This window comes from Pagrus major, chromosome 11 (genome assembly GCF_040436345.1).
Source record: "Pagrus major chromosome 11, Pma_NU_1.0".
NCBI lineage: Eukaryota > Metazoa > Chordata > Actinopteri > Spariformes > Sparidae > Pagrus > Pagrus major.
The window spans coordinates 20,225,244-20,239,309 of NC_133225.1; the positions used below are offsets into that span (position 1 = coordinate 20,225,244).

At 39.1% G+C, this 14,066-nt stretch overlaps 1 protein-coding gene across 1 annotated transcript; it reads right to left on the reverse strand.

Moving 5' to 3' along the window:
- Positions 1 to 4,085: 4,085 nt before the first annotated feature.
- Positions 4,086 to 14,066, reverse strand: mfsd8l1 (major facilitator superfamily domain containing 8-like 1). The gene is made up of 12 exons (XM_073477039.1): positions 13,646 to 14,066; positions 11,566 to 11,751; positions 11,379 to 11,441; positions 10,540 to 10,659; positions 10,145 to 10,224; positions 9,693 to 10,044; positions 9,446 to 9,519; positions 9,032 to 9,245; positions 8,695 to 8,817; positions 8,380 to 8,510; positions 6,361 to 6,474; positions 4,086 to 5,665 (listed from the first exon to the last, which is right to left on the reverse strand). The coding sequence occupies exons 1-11, from the start codon at positions 13,719 to 13,721 to the stop codon at positions 6,394 to 6,396; spliced, it is 1,500 nt and encodes a 499-aa protein (XP_073333140.1). The 5' UTR covers positions 13,722 to 14,066; the 3' UTR covers positions 4,086 to 5,665; positions 6,361 to 6,393.

The window sequence follows — 14,066 nt, forward strand, 5'->3', positions numbered from 1 at the left end:
AGGGTGGAGGTACAACACCACCATCACCCGCTTGGGTTCACCAATGTTTTTAAGCTTGTTTCTTAAGTATGAAACAAACAAACTACAAAACTTATCTAACTAAATTTTGTATGTGAGGAATAGGCCTGTCATGATAATTAAGTTATCAACTTATCATACATATCTAATCGTATGTATATATTTTATCCTACTGACTTATGGATGCATGGACATGACCTGTCATTTTTGCCAACCTCTATACTGCCTGTTGTGTTTACATGCGTTTGTTAACAGAAGAATGAAACAAACGTTAGCAAGCAAGGTGTTTCCTGCCATTATTTGGCCATTATTTTGGGATTTGGCCGTTTTTTTCTCCACATTTTATTTATTGTTTTGGTTATGTATGTTGTATTTATTTATTATTGTATTTGATTATTTTTTCACATTCCTAAGTCAGTGTCTGAATATTAATAATTAAAATTTCATTGCTCTTTGAAAGGGTCTGCTTACATTTTTTTCAATTTCAATTTGAAATAGCTTTATTGGCAAAAAATATATATACATAAACAGAGGAAATGTGGTTTTGTTCTTAAAAATGTGTATATGTACAAATGGGTACAAAATGGCTTATTATTATTATTATTATTATTATTAATCGTATTGTTATTATTATTATCATTCTTCCTATTATTATTATTATCATTCTTATTAATATTAATATTATTATTATTATTATTATTATTATTATACGATTTTATTCATTAAATCTGAGACAAAAAATGGTCTTAACATAGCAACAAGACGAGCCTAGTCAGAAATTGAGGAATCAAAATGCGCTGAGATGCATCACAGAATAGGAAAAGGGGAGAGCTGTGCTGCTCTACCACACGATAATTAGTATTCTTTTCATCGAGTTTGAAAACGAGCCAAAGGAAAGCGTTTGAAAAGGTGTATAAAAGTGTCAGAAGTATCCCTAATCTTTCCTGCGCCGCTCTGTTCTCCTCGACCACACAGGTTAGGACTTGAAACAGAACCAGTGCGATGTCAAGGGTCAAAGAGACCATCAGAATTACAAATCCAGGGTAAGTGTATGATGTTTTAAGATCAAAGAGAGGGGTAAACACATTCTTAGGGGAAAATTTCCAGTGCTGAAAATGACTGAAGCATGACCCATTTGGAAAAAAACAGAGCTCTCTATGTGCAGTAGCATCTGGCTAGCTTGCACAACACTGCCCGGGGAGCGCCGGCTATAGGCTGCCCGGACTCGATTATTCATTCAGTCAGAAGAAGCATTACACAACCCTGCTTTCCTGATAGAACCAATGAAGGAAAAGGAAAATCCTCGGCATGTCACACAGCCTTGGGTGGCAAAAGGAGTTGACCTTTTAAACTAAAGAAACTATGCTAAAAAGTCTAACTTCTGGCATTGTGTTTTAGCTTTTGTTCTGGCAGGCTTGCTGTCACAGTGCATCCTTCTTCATAGCACAAGCAAAGCACTCTGCTCCTTTTTCTTTTTCCCAAACTTTTCTAACTTTGGAGATGTCGCACCTCCTCGGAGTGACACATGTATTATTAACACAAGTTGCAAGTGCTATCCATGCAGGGACACTCTCAGACTTTCACAGGTTTCTGTCGGTGCCACCATTTTGATTTGACTGTGGCTCGAGCAGTTTCTTGCGAAAACATTAAGAATCTGTGACACCAGTGCACAAACTGAATATTTCATCCACTTGGCAGCTCAAAGGCTCAGAAGTTCAAGCCTGAGAGCACTTCTATCCATTTATTACCAAACTAGCTTCATAAAAGTATTATAATGACCAAGTTGGAGGTATTATTCTTGAACTTCGAAGTTGTCCCGTGAACGGGGAGAGGGTCTTTTAAAGTGCACGTGAAAGGTCAAGAAAAGTAGATGTGTGGGAAAAGTGATGGCTGATGCTGCGGCGTGGATTTTGCCACACTTCCATTTGTAAAATATGCATGTTAGACTAAGCTGCAATGTCCCACAAGCCCCAGCGCCACGGCACATCATCCAAATTCAGCCGCACGCCATTTAATGTAGTGATGGTCACTATTTTGAGAGTGATCAAGCCTGGGGAATATGATAGAAAGAAAACAAACAATCACGTCCCACTAAACTCCACCTGCCCTCGTTGCCCTCTCTACTCGAGAGGGGAAAAAAACACAGTTCACCAGAAGTTCACATGTCTATTATCATCATCGAATTTGGCCGATAAGCCTCCGAACCATCCCTGTGATAGGCAGGGAGGGAGGAGGAGTGAGCTTACCAAACTTACCCCAACAACCACTGTTAATATGACAGACGACGTGTTCTACACTTCTGACCCTGATACGCAGGGTCGCTGTTCGGTCACACTCCCGCTGCAGGCTCTGAATGTGTGTGTGTGATAGGTGGTGGGGGGGCAAACAAATTACGAAAAAAAAAGCAAAACCCCAAAATATCTGTTTCTGGCCCTGTGTCGTAACATTTCTGAGACTGCCCCGCCCAATATGAAAACGGGTTCAACTAGAGTTCAAGCTCTGAGGCCACGCCCCCTCACCACCACATCACCAGGCAGACGACATGTCGTCACGAGCGAGAAAGGTCTCAACTATGCGCCCTACTTTCTGGTTCTGTTATCGAGGCCGCAGCGACCCCCAGCGGGTTCCACTTTAACCATTAACATTTCAGGTTATGAACTGCGTCACTGTCACTTGTGTAATAACTTGTTGTGGTATGAAAGCATCTAAAAGCTGAGAAGGCCCGCTTATGTGTTTTAATTCCTTTAAATTAAATGTTCTTCTACATATGAATCTTGTAAATTATGTTCATTTGTCCTTGACAAAATGTCCAATAAATATTTTAATATTTCTATTACTTTATCAACTGTGCAGCTTGTTATTTTAAAATTTTACAAAAACACCAAAACATACAAAAAAACGTTATATCATTCTGCACGACACAAACATGAGTAACAGTTTAATAACTAAGGAAAACAGATTCTGTATTATCATATTGTGATTTCCAAAAAAAGGAAAAAAGGTAAATAGCAAGAGATTTTTTTCCACTGATGTTCATGATTTTAATTCTAAGGGAAACATTTAAAGACTGTCATTAGAATTTCTAAAATTACCATTAATTGTTAGACTATTTTATATAGTATTTTGATTTACATAATATATATGTATTTTATTTAAACATTAAATTGCTAAAATTGTACACAAGTAAAATTATTCTTCTCAAGTGTACATAAATGTTGTGATACAAATAATATCATGTTCAGTAAAATTACATTTTCAGAAATGTTCAGCACCTAAATTACATGACCCCATTATCCTGAGTTTTGTTCTTTGAATCTAATTTTTTTTTACATTATATATTATTAACATTATATATAAAAAATTGAATTGAAAAACCAACATTGCGGTAAATTGTGACTGCGAATGTAAATAAACGTTGAGCTGACCCTGATATAACTTATCAAATAACATTAATGTTCAATATTTTGTTTGTGGAACTGAAATTGTAAAATTCTGATTGTAATAAATAAGACAAATAAAGTTAAAATATATTCAATGAACTAAAGATATTAGTACAGCCGATAGTAAAAAGGAAAAAAAAAAACTGCATTCAGAAAAAAGCAACTTTATTACATTTTTTAAAATCACTTTTTTAAAAATTGTGTACATCCAAAAATGTGTTGCAAAATAATATGTATAGGCATATATATATATATATATATATATATATATATAGATATATATATATATATATATATATATATATATATATATATAGATAGATATTTTATAACAAAAATAACAATGATGTCAGTGTTAACAATAATTTCATGAGACAGTGGTTTATAGATATTTCATCAAAAAAAAAAAAAAAGGAAGAAAAACAAAGGATTAATTCATCGTCCCATTACAACATATTTACCATTCACACATAGCGCTCTTAAATGCGGTCATGGAAAGGAGGGAATCATTTAAATATAATAACATGCTCTAAATCTCTTTGTTTAAATTTTTCAGCCTTGGCATTGACAACATGTAACCAGCTAAATTATAGAAATATGTGAATTAAAGATTTTTTTCTTCAAAAAAACTCTTTTTCTTGCAAATTATATTGTAATTAAGTAGTTTTTTTTTAATTATAGCAAACACAGTTTTTTTTCCCTCTCATTATTACTGTGCGTATACTTTCTCCAGAGAAAAATGAAACATAAGTCGATGCAGTATGGTGGAAGTTTATCTTTGTTTGTATAGATACATGAAATCCCACGAAAAAAGAGAAATCAAATAAATAAATGCAAAATAAATAAGAAATAAATATTCTGGTAGTTCATAATGTATTTTTGGTGTTTGTGAGTATAAAACCTGAACAAATTATCAAGAGGTACAAAACAAACACAATCTAAAGCCTCACTGACTGACTGGTTTGTCTTTTCTCCACTGCAACAACTACAAGACTGTTGTTGTACAAAGAATTAGCAAAAAAAGAAGCAGTTCTTCCCTAAATGTGTATTTGTAGTAGTGCACTTGACCTTATGGAGTTATCTGACCGACTGATACAAACATCAAACATGAGGCTCAGCAGTAACAAGGAGGATTTACTTCAGTAGAAAGACTAAGAGCGCCCACCAGTGTTGAAAATGTGCGCTACATCAGCATCGAACAATTAGAAACTAGTACGTCGCTGCATTATTAAAAGCAGGAAACCTATTTGATCATCCAACAGCCATTAACTTCAATTAGAGTTTGACAGATATCCATAGCTTTTTTTGCTTTAATTAATTTAGGTAATTGTAGATGTAATAACTGAGAGATGATTCTGAGCCAACTAATGGGACTATTTTAATGCCAAAAACTACAAGGACTTAGTGTTTTCCCTGAGAATTTTATTACTGCAGTTTTAAATGTCTTTGAAACAGCATTTTCATCCCCTTGAGATGACAAATACAGTGTTACAGTTAAAACCCACACGAATAAAACTCTTTGTGTTAGTGGTTCGTTCAGACAAATTGCTTCAATGGTGGAGGCCACTCTGAAAATATTAAATCATAAAGCACATAATTCAACATTTGGATGAATAAATACAACTTTCAAAGCAAATAAACATACAATTTTGCTCAACTTTTTGCTGTGTTCAAGGAGAAACCTTCATTAAATCAGTTGTAAACAGAAGTGGATGGAAATGATATTTTCCACAAGGTTGAAATCCTTTTAAATGATCTAAAACTTTGAGTATTTTACTTTAGAGGATGAAAAAACCTAATTTTCTACCAACTCCTTCAATAATATGAATGCCTCTTTTACCAGAGGATGAGGTATTAAATAGCTGAAAAGCTAGGACACAGGTCAGCTAAATCCACAACCATAGGGCATGTCCATCAGCTGAGCAATTAGTGTTATATTGCATGTGCTGAAACACAATGTGAGATGCACCTACTTTAGTTAGTAGTTTTGTGCAAGAAGACAGAAAGGATTTTCATCCAACGCTTACACGTGCAGTGTCTGCAGGATTCTATATTTCCATGGGAAATATACATATACACCATATCAGTGCTTTGATCAGCCTCTGGGTGGTGAGGTGTGTGTTTTCACACTGCATGCAGGTCCCAATGCAGAGAGTGAAACTGTGGAGGGACTCTCAGGTACAGGACAGGAAATCTCCCACTGTGCACTGGAAAAGGGAATAATATACAGGATGAGATGCAGCAAGGTGGTAGACAAGGCAGATGTTCATAGTCTGGAAGTTATCTGATCATGCACGCAAATAAATAATTTTCATTTACATGGAAATATATCAACTTCAAAAATCCAACTGACCACTTTGATTGTTACTGGCTCATATAACATTTTCATGCAAGGAAGAAAATTGTCTTGAATTAAAGGTCCCATATTGAAGACACTGAGATTTCCATGTCTCTCTTTAATATAAAGCAGGTCTTGTTGCTACATAACTACTGTATGTTGAAAGTATCAAAACGAGAACAGAGAAATGCACACAGCCAGCATTTACAAACTGTGCCTTTAATGTTTCCGCACGGCCGGGAGTTGCACAAACACAGAGGTGATGCAAAAAAAATGGACGGTGGTGCCTTCTCAGGCCTGTAAGAGCTGACCAATTAGAGCAGACTTGGCTCTTTGTAAGGGGCGGGGGCCTTAAAGAGACAGGCACTAAAACAGAGTGTTCAGACAGAGGGTGAACAGAGGTGCTGCAGCAATGAGCAGTATGAGAAAAAGAATGTGTGTGAACATTTAGGCATGTGAACATTTTCTTGTTAACACCCAAAACAAAAATATGAACCTGAAAATGAGCATAAAATGGGACCTTTAATACAATACATTATCTGTATGATATTGGTAAAGAGCTACCTTCCACTTCTATTGCATCAACCAACTGTGGGATTAGCCACCGTTGACAGACTCATCCGCTTGCTCCTCTGTAGCAGGTGCAACCAGACGGTCGTATGAGAAAGCCAGCATCATCTGTATTAAACAATATTAAATGAGGAAAAGACAGAAAGAGGAAATGTTCATCAAGGAGGCTTTGAGAGGCAACGCAATATTTAATTTGTTTTCTAAATCCATCCGTGTCTCTCACACACACAGAAATAAACTACTAAAAATGTTAGCAAAATGAAACTAGAAAGTGAAACGGGAGTTTTAGAGCTTGATTCTGTGAACCCTGTGACCCTCCTCCTGAGCTGTCAGCGAAGTACAACAACAAAGAAAATGAAAGAAAGAAAACACAGGACTTTGGAAGAGTGTTCCTGGTGGACCCAATTTAAGCGAAAGAAAGTCCAGAGTGGACCTCATTTCATCTGTTTGGAGGAGCACACACCGACTCCTTCTCACACAGATACAAACTCTGCTTGTGTTTTTTCCTCTTTCTCAGTGATAGTGGAAACATTTGTTTGTTGGGCTGTGGTTCGCCCACGCTTCATTACAGGCATTACAAGCATTTTGTTATGCTTGTTTGTTCCCTAATGTAAGAGGAGCTGCTGGCTATAAGATGTCAACTTGCATCTCTGATTCCTTACTTTAAACCCTTTGCTGTGGTTTGGTTATTTCCTATTTGTTTCAATCAGATTCCCACTGATAAAAAACTTGCATTTTTTGAAACAGAAGAGGGACCCACATTTACACAAATTATGTGTAAATGAGGTCTGCCTCTTGTGCACGTGGATAATTAGCATAAATCCAAAGCACATGGCAAGAGGTTTTTTTATCTTTTCGCCATCTCTCCCCTTTCATTGCATTTAAGACACAACACACCTATTGTTCGAATCATCTGCCCCCTCAAGTGGTTGCCAGTTTGTTGCACTACCTACCGTTGCAAACACAAGCAAGCTAATGCTAACGTTGCTCATACTAGCTAGCTAACATTAACGTCGCTGACCCTAGCTACCATTAATGTCGTTAATGCTAGCTAGCTAACGTTTAGGCAGTACTATAATCCGGGTGCATACTGTAGAACTCAGACATTTTTACTTTTTTTCCCCCCACCAACTGGCGACTACCAAGGCTCTTGCTGCTGCAGAAACATGGATACCGCATACGGCTTTATACTATTGGCTCACAAAACCGTAACCAGCTGTCAGAATTCCTACACGGAGATAAACAAAACCAAAAAAGATTGTATGCACAATCATAAAAATTGTTTAAAGGAAAGGATCATTTTATTCTGCACCTTTCTACAAGCTCTGCAGATGTATTATTTATAAAAAAAAATGATTTGTCTACAGAAATATGACCTAATTAATGTTACAATATTGGTGCCATTGCAACAAGTTTCACTACTTTTTTACACATCTTGGTTGGTGGAATATGTTTTAACCATTTTTTGTTTAATTTACAAAATATTCTTAACTGTGTACGGTGTTAAATAAAGAACACAACTTGTATGAAATATGCTAAAAAAAAGTAAAGTTAAAAAACAAATTCTGATTTAGATCTGGACATTTTTGATCCAAGAATAAGCTAAATTTGATCTGATCCTCGATGATACGGACATATGTTGGTTAGTACAAAAAAGTATCGAGATCTGATACACAGCCATAGTGGTTAATTAAGGCAATATCATGTAGAAATTGGCATTTTTGTGCAATATGGCGCCCCCCACAGTGTCTGAGCGCAACACCACTGTTGTAAATAAAAACTACTACAAAACTCATTACGTCACGATGATCCTACCCTCTCACTGAAGCTACATACTGCAGAAATAAATGATAGGGGGGCTGAGACAGAGACACCATTCACCCTATTACAAGACACTGCCATCAACATGATTTTGAAGCTGTTATTTTAAGGTAAAAAAGTTACATAATGTTGCTTTAAGTTACACTATATTACATTTGGTTAGGGTTTTCAATCGTGTTTCCTTTTGCATACCGTTAGCAGTACCAGCAGTGCCATCATCACCCCCATCATGATATACATGTTCTCAGTCAAGCCACCAGCCCACAGAGGGCCCAGGATGGTAGCAAGACCTCCCACTGAGCGGCGCACTCCCTGGCTGAAACCTGCAATACGCACAAGGCATAAAGACATAGAACTCAACACACCAAACACCAAAGGATACAGGACTGAAATGTTTAAAATGTGCAGTCGATGTCAGGGACAAAGGACCCACTACTCATTCCTATATACAAATACCATCCAACATGCAGTACTTTCTCCTTCCCACAAGATGATGCAGTTTCTCACCTTGTGTTCTCTCAGCAGTGACTTTGGAGAAGAGGGAGACCTGAGCCACGGCTACAAATGGTAAACCCAAAACCTGCAGAAACACCCCAATGATGAACTCAGTCAGCTGCCATGGGAAACCACCTACAGAAAACACCAAAAATACTGAATGAATAAGCATGATACAGCCAAGTTTATGATTGTGAGGATGCCTATGCTTTAGCTTGCTGGTCATAGGTTTAAGATTTGCATATATGGGCGTGTTAACCAAATTGGAGGATCTTCTATACTTGGGCTTATCAGTAGTAATGCACCTGTACAATAAGAAAAGTGAGGACTTTCTTAGGCGCAGTCTGACCTAGTGGCTTAGCCAGGAAGATGAGGCACCAGACACCGGAGATATTGCAGATGGTCAGACCGATGGCCAGTACCACCCGCTCAGCAACACGCTGGCTCAGCCAGCGCACAAACAGGAAGCCAGCGATCACCTCCACACCGCAGAGACAGTACATGATGCTGTTCTCCAGCTCCCCATAGCCAAAGAACTTCTGGGTCAGCGGGGTCACCATGGTCTGGGGGGAAAATGGAGGGAGACGTTGGTACAGTGCATCAAGTCATTTTGTCTCAAAGACCTGCAAACATAAACTTTGTCTGCCAGCAGCATGTCATGAGTCCTATCTCCTAGCTAAAGAAATATCAAGACAACTCAAGTTTTTTATTCAATCATATCTGTGTCTGTGTGCTTGTTTCTGTCTGTGTGTCTTTACTGCACCTCCAGCGCTGTCTGATTGAAGAGTGTGATGAACTGAGCAGCCAGCAGCACAACCACCTCTTCTCTCAGGAACTCTACAGTGACAAAGACACAGTCAGAAACAAAAAGACCTTAAGAGAATGTGTTTGAAGCCTTTTGTAGACTTTTAATTGACAACAGAATGACACACACACACACACACACACACACACACACACACACACACACACACACACGCACACACACACACACACACACACACACACACCTCTGGATATGCTGAAATTCTTAAAGGGGCTGGAAGACTCTTGAGAGTTGGTCGGCACGGGAGAAGAAGGTGGAGAGACGTGATTCATCGAGGCATTTAAGGCAGCGGACCTGTGGTACATGTGTGAGTTGGATGTCACCACTGAGCCGTACGAACCCCCCAGCTCCTGGGACCCCATCAACGGCTTTTCCTCCTCATTGTCCTCATCTTCCACGAGCCCTTTCTCGTTCTGCTCCTCCCTGCGCTGACTTGTTAAACTCTCCTTGGCCTTCCCCCTCTCTAGAGGTGGTAGGTCCCAGTACATGAAGACCACCGCCAGTTGAAGGAGAATCCACAGCAGGCACATGAACAACTGCAGGGGGTAGAAAATGAGTGTTATAGCTTTTCTTTGGTGGAGAAAAATGTATTACAGAGTTGAAACAACTCGATGTGCGCCATATTGTGGTCCTTACCCCTGGTGCAGTATATTTATTGACCACAAAAGGACCAATGTGGAAATCACAAAGCCTCAGGAAGATGTTAAATGCTGGACCTGTGTCAAAAACACAAAGGTAAAAAACGCATTTTAGCCAACCTCAAACTCTGGCAAATCATTCTATATAATCCTGGTGAAGAGCAAATGATTCTCAAAAGCAACTCCAAATCATATCATTTATTTGTTTTGACTTATCGTGATTAATTACCCATGCATTATTTTTAAAAGTTTACGTGTGAGCCCACTTAAATCTCCAAAGTCCCAGTTATCTTGTGCGATGTGTTCTTTGTAAAGAATACATAACCATTACATTTAATTCAATTGAAATGATTAGCCTTTAGTAATCTCATCAGGAAGCAGTGGAGCACTGACCAATCAGAAGGCCAGCTTGTCGGCATGCCATGACAGCAGCAAATACTGTGGCACGATCCTCGTGGGTAGTGCTTCTGGTTAGAAAGCCAAAGATAGATGAGCCGGCGCCTGTGCCGACGCCTGAAGAAAAATACATATTTCAAGAGTAAGTTACAGCACTGACACATTGAGGTTGAAACCTGGAGCTCTGCAGAGGATGTACAGCATTGGTGTATTATGTCATATCATTTCTTATCACTTTAAAAGGGCCCCTTAGTGGCCCTCAGTTTCAAATGATGACACTGTAGGTACCCCTTTAGCATCACTTATGCACGTAAAGGGCTCTGTGGTAAAGTTAGAAATAATACATTTGCAATGTCCAGTTAGACTTTCAAACTAAAGCTTGATGACAGACGTTAAGCATGTTATGAATTTTGGACTGTTAATGAAAGTCACAGTTTGGTTATGTTTAGGCAGCAAAACGACTTGGTTTGGTCTGGGAAAACATCAGTGTTTGGGTTGAAATGAGTAAGTAGGTTCAGTAACATAACTTCCGTAATGTGAGTCAAAACAACTCAACCTTGACTTTTGCTTACATACAGGACTCGAACTTGAGTGGAAGTCTTGTGTTCGATTCACCCAACCACCCCAGCCTCCGCCTGGGAAGTCGTAACTACAGCGTCATTTGAAACATCCGGCCACTGACCAAGCCACAATATTTGAGGCGTTGGAAGCGAGAATGGGCTGACCTTTACACAATGATCCTGCCAAGCTATACTGATATGTCAGTTGTATTCTACTGGCTTGCCACCTGCCAAATGAATAACAATAAGCCACAGTGTCACTTTGCGCAGACTCACCTGCCACCAGTCTGCTTGACAGTAAGAGCCATTTGGAGAAGCCCATAAAATACATGAAATTACCTGGAGAGGAACAAGGAGTAGAAAAATTAAATGAACCAGAAGGATTAATATAAAACATGTGTGTTTTTGACATGAGAAGTTGAGTATGTAATATTATTAGGGTATGAAATTTGAGCGGACTCACCAATTATCTCAAAACAATTAGCAAACAAGATGATCTTCTTGCTGGTCCCAGTTCTGTCAGACCAGTGGCCAAAGAGCGGTCCCGAGAGGAGGCCACTCAGGCTGAATGCTGACAGGGCCAGACCCAGAAAATATGGTGCTGCATCTAAAGTCTGCAGGTACCTCCATATTGTGGGCAATATTACAGCTGGGGAAACAGAAGTGAGCAGATATTAGTATCTATACATCTCCTGAAGTACACCTTCCTCTGAGGTAATGTATTTTTGAAGAAAGCTAAATGTCTACACAACATACAATGTGATCGAACTCTTCCAAATTTGCTGAACGTACACTGTGTAACTCAGTGATGCTGAGTCATAAGCCCTGCATGGAGCCAATCAAGCATACTGTGGCTCTGTTGGGCTGTTTGTACATAAGCAGTATCACCCAGGCTCCATCCCCATGGCATCTCACCCATGTTTATTACAACCCTGTGACTCCCCTGAGCCCTACAGTGACGTTTATCAGAGGCAAAGTTAAGGCAGTGTAATATCACTAATAAACACCATCACTGCAGTTGTTGTTGATAACCATAAATTCATGATAAACTAATAAATTCAATGGTTCTGTTTTTTTTTTTTTTTATCTAATCTGTACACGGCCAGCAGAAAGATCTACTTGAATTGATTTATCACTCATGTCGCACGCTCCGTCGAATGCAGAACAAGAAACAAGGTGAGACGAGGGCAAAACAAGAGTTCAGATGATGTCTGTATGTCTCAAATCTAGGGGAAACTTTGAACCTTTTCCATGTCGGTGCTAGTAATGCTGAGAGAGCTGACAACATACACTGTGAAGTATAACTTTGGCTGCAGTCAGTGGTAGCTCTTCCTCCTGGTGAATAGCGCTGACCCACTACAATCCTAATTCAGTTCTGGGGACTGAAGACAGACAATAAAGCACTTGTCAGAAAATTCCAGAGAGGAAATGATTGCTCATATTTTCACGTTATCTGGGAGATATGCCGTAGTATCATCACTCTGACAGAGACATCTGTATTTGGGAGGGATAATGCTTCTTTGTCTCAGATTTTTAGGACATTGCTACTATAGTGAGCAGTGGTTGAAGAAGTATTAAGATCCTTCACTAAAGTAAACGTGTTCATACCAGACTGTGAAAACACTACTACAAGTAAAGTCCTTTATTGTGTCAAGACAGCTTCAAAATGTGTCAAACACATTATTTTACTGCACGACAGTGTACTGAGTGACCGGCGTTATCAGATCAATCTGCAAATCTGGATGCAATCATTGCTCAGACAGCATCTGTATCTTAAATCATCCTTAACATTGCGCTAACCCTGCCCAAGTTTCATTTAAATACCAACCGTGCTGCAGATTGATTCAGGCGAGAACATCAAGGTCATGTTTTTTGGTATTGCTTTGCTGGATTTTGGAGTTTTAACAACACGGTTTCTATCGTAGGCTACAATCACACTTCCACGGGTCTCTCTGAAACACAATCATTAAAGCTTTTAGTCAATAAATAACTCACTTAGCAGGTTAACATTAAACTTGGGCTGGATTAAACTATCTAAAAACACAATGGAAATGTTTATTCAGGGGTGCTGCAAAGGGGGAATTTTGACTCACTCATGTCCTCAGTTTATCTATAATCCTGATTACAGCCCTGGACGACGTATTCATTCCCAGATAGACTCACACAGCCTGATAGTTGTGTAAAACTTCTCGTGCAAATACAAACTGTCACTGGTTAACTTGTTAAACCACTCCAGTACAATATGCTCCACTCCTCAAAACTCATTGTTGTGACACTGGATATAAATACAACAGTCCAAATATATACTAAATGTAATTAATGGTAACTTTATGTAGGCCTTCAACAACAGCTTGACTTAAGTGTGATGAAATAAGTGTTGAATCACAGGAATGAAAACATGTTTAAGATGTTTAAGGGGAAATGATCAGGCCTGCTTTATCACTCACAGATGAGTTTTGTGACGCATTTTAATGGAGATAATCAAAATAAAAACAGAGTAGGTTTAGATGACAGCCGCAAAATACAACAAAATCACATCTCACCATACTCCACACCGCTCAGGAGAAACACCAGCCCGATGGTGAGGAATGTCAGCTTCCTTTTCCGTCGATCATCCATCGTGTCTGGCTGTTAAAAATCTTTTTTCTCTACTTTGACAGCTCGTCTTCATTATTCTTCAAGATGCGCGTCCATTCTCTCTCCATGAGAAACCGCCGCTGACATAATCCCGAGTGCGGTGCTTCTAATTACAGCTGAATGCAGGGTCATGTTACCGAGCCGGTCTGTCTGCAGCGCTTGAAATAATACAGCACGCTGTTCTTCTACATATCTCTACAGTGAGTGTGCACGGAGCCCAGTTCACATCCGCAGTAACCTCACAGGGAAGGTGATATCTCCGAGATCCAGCCCCGACCTGAGAGTACTGAGCAAGCGAACGTCCCCGCGACGCACCTGCGCAGTGGA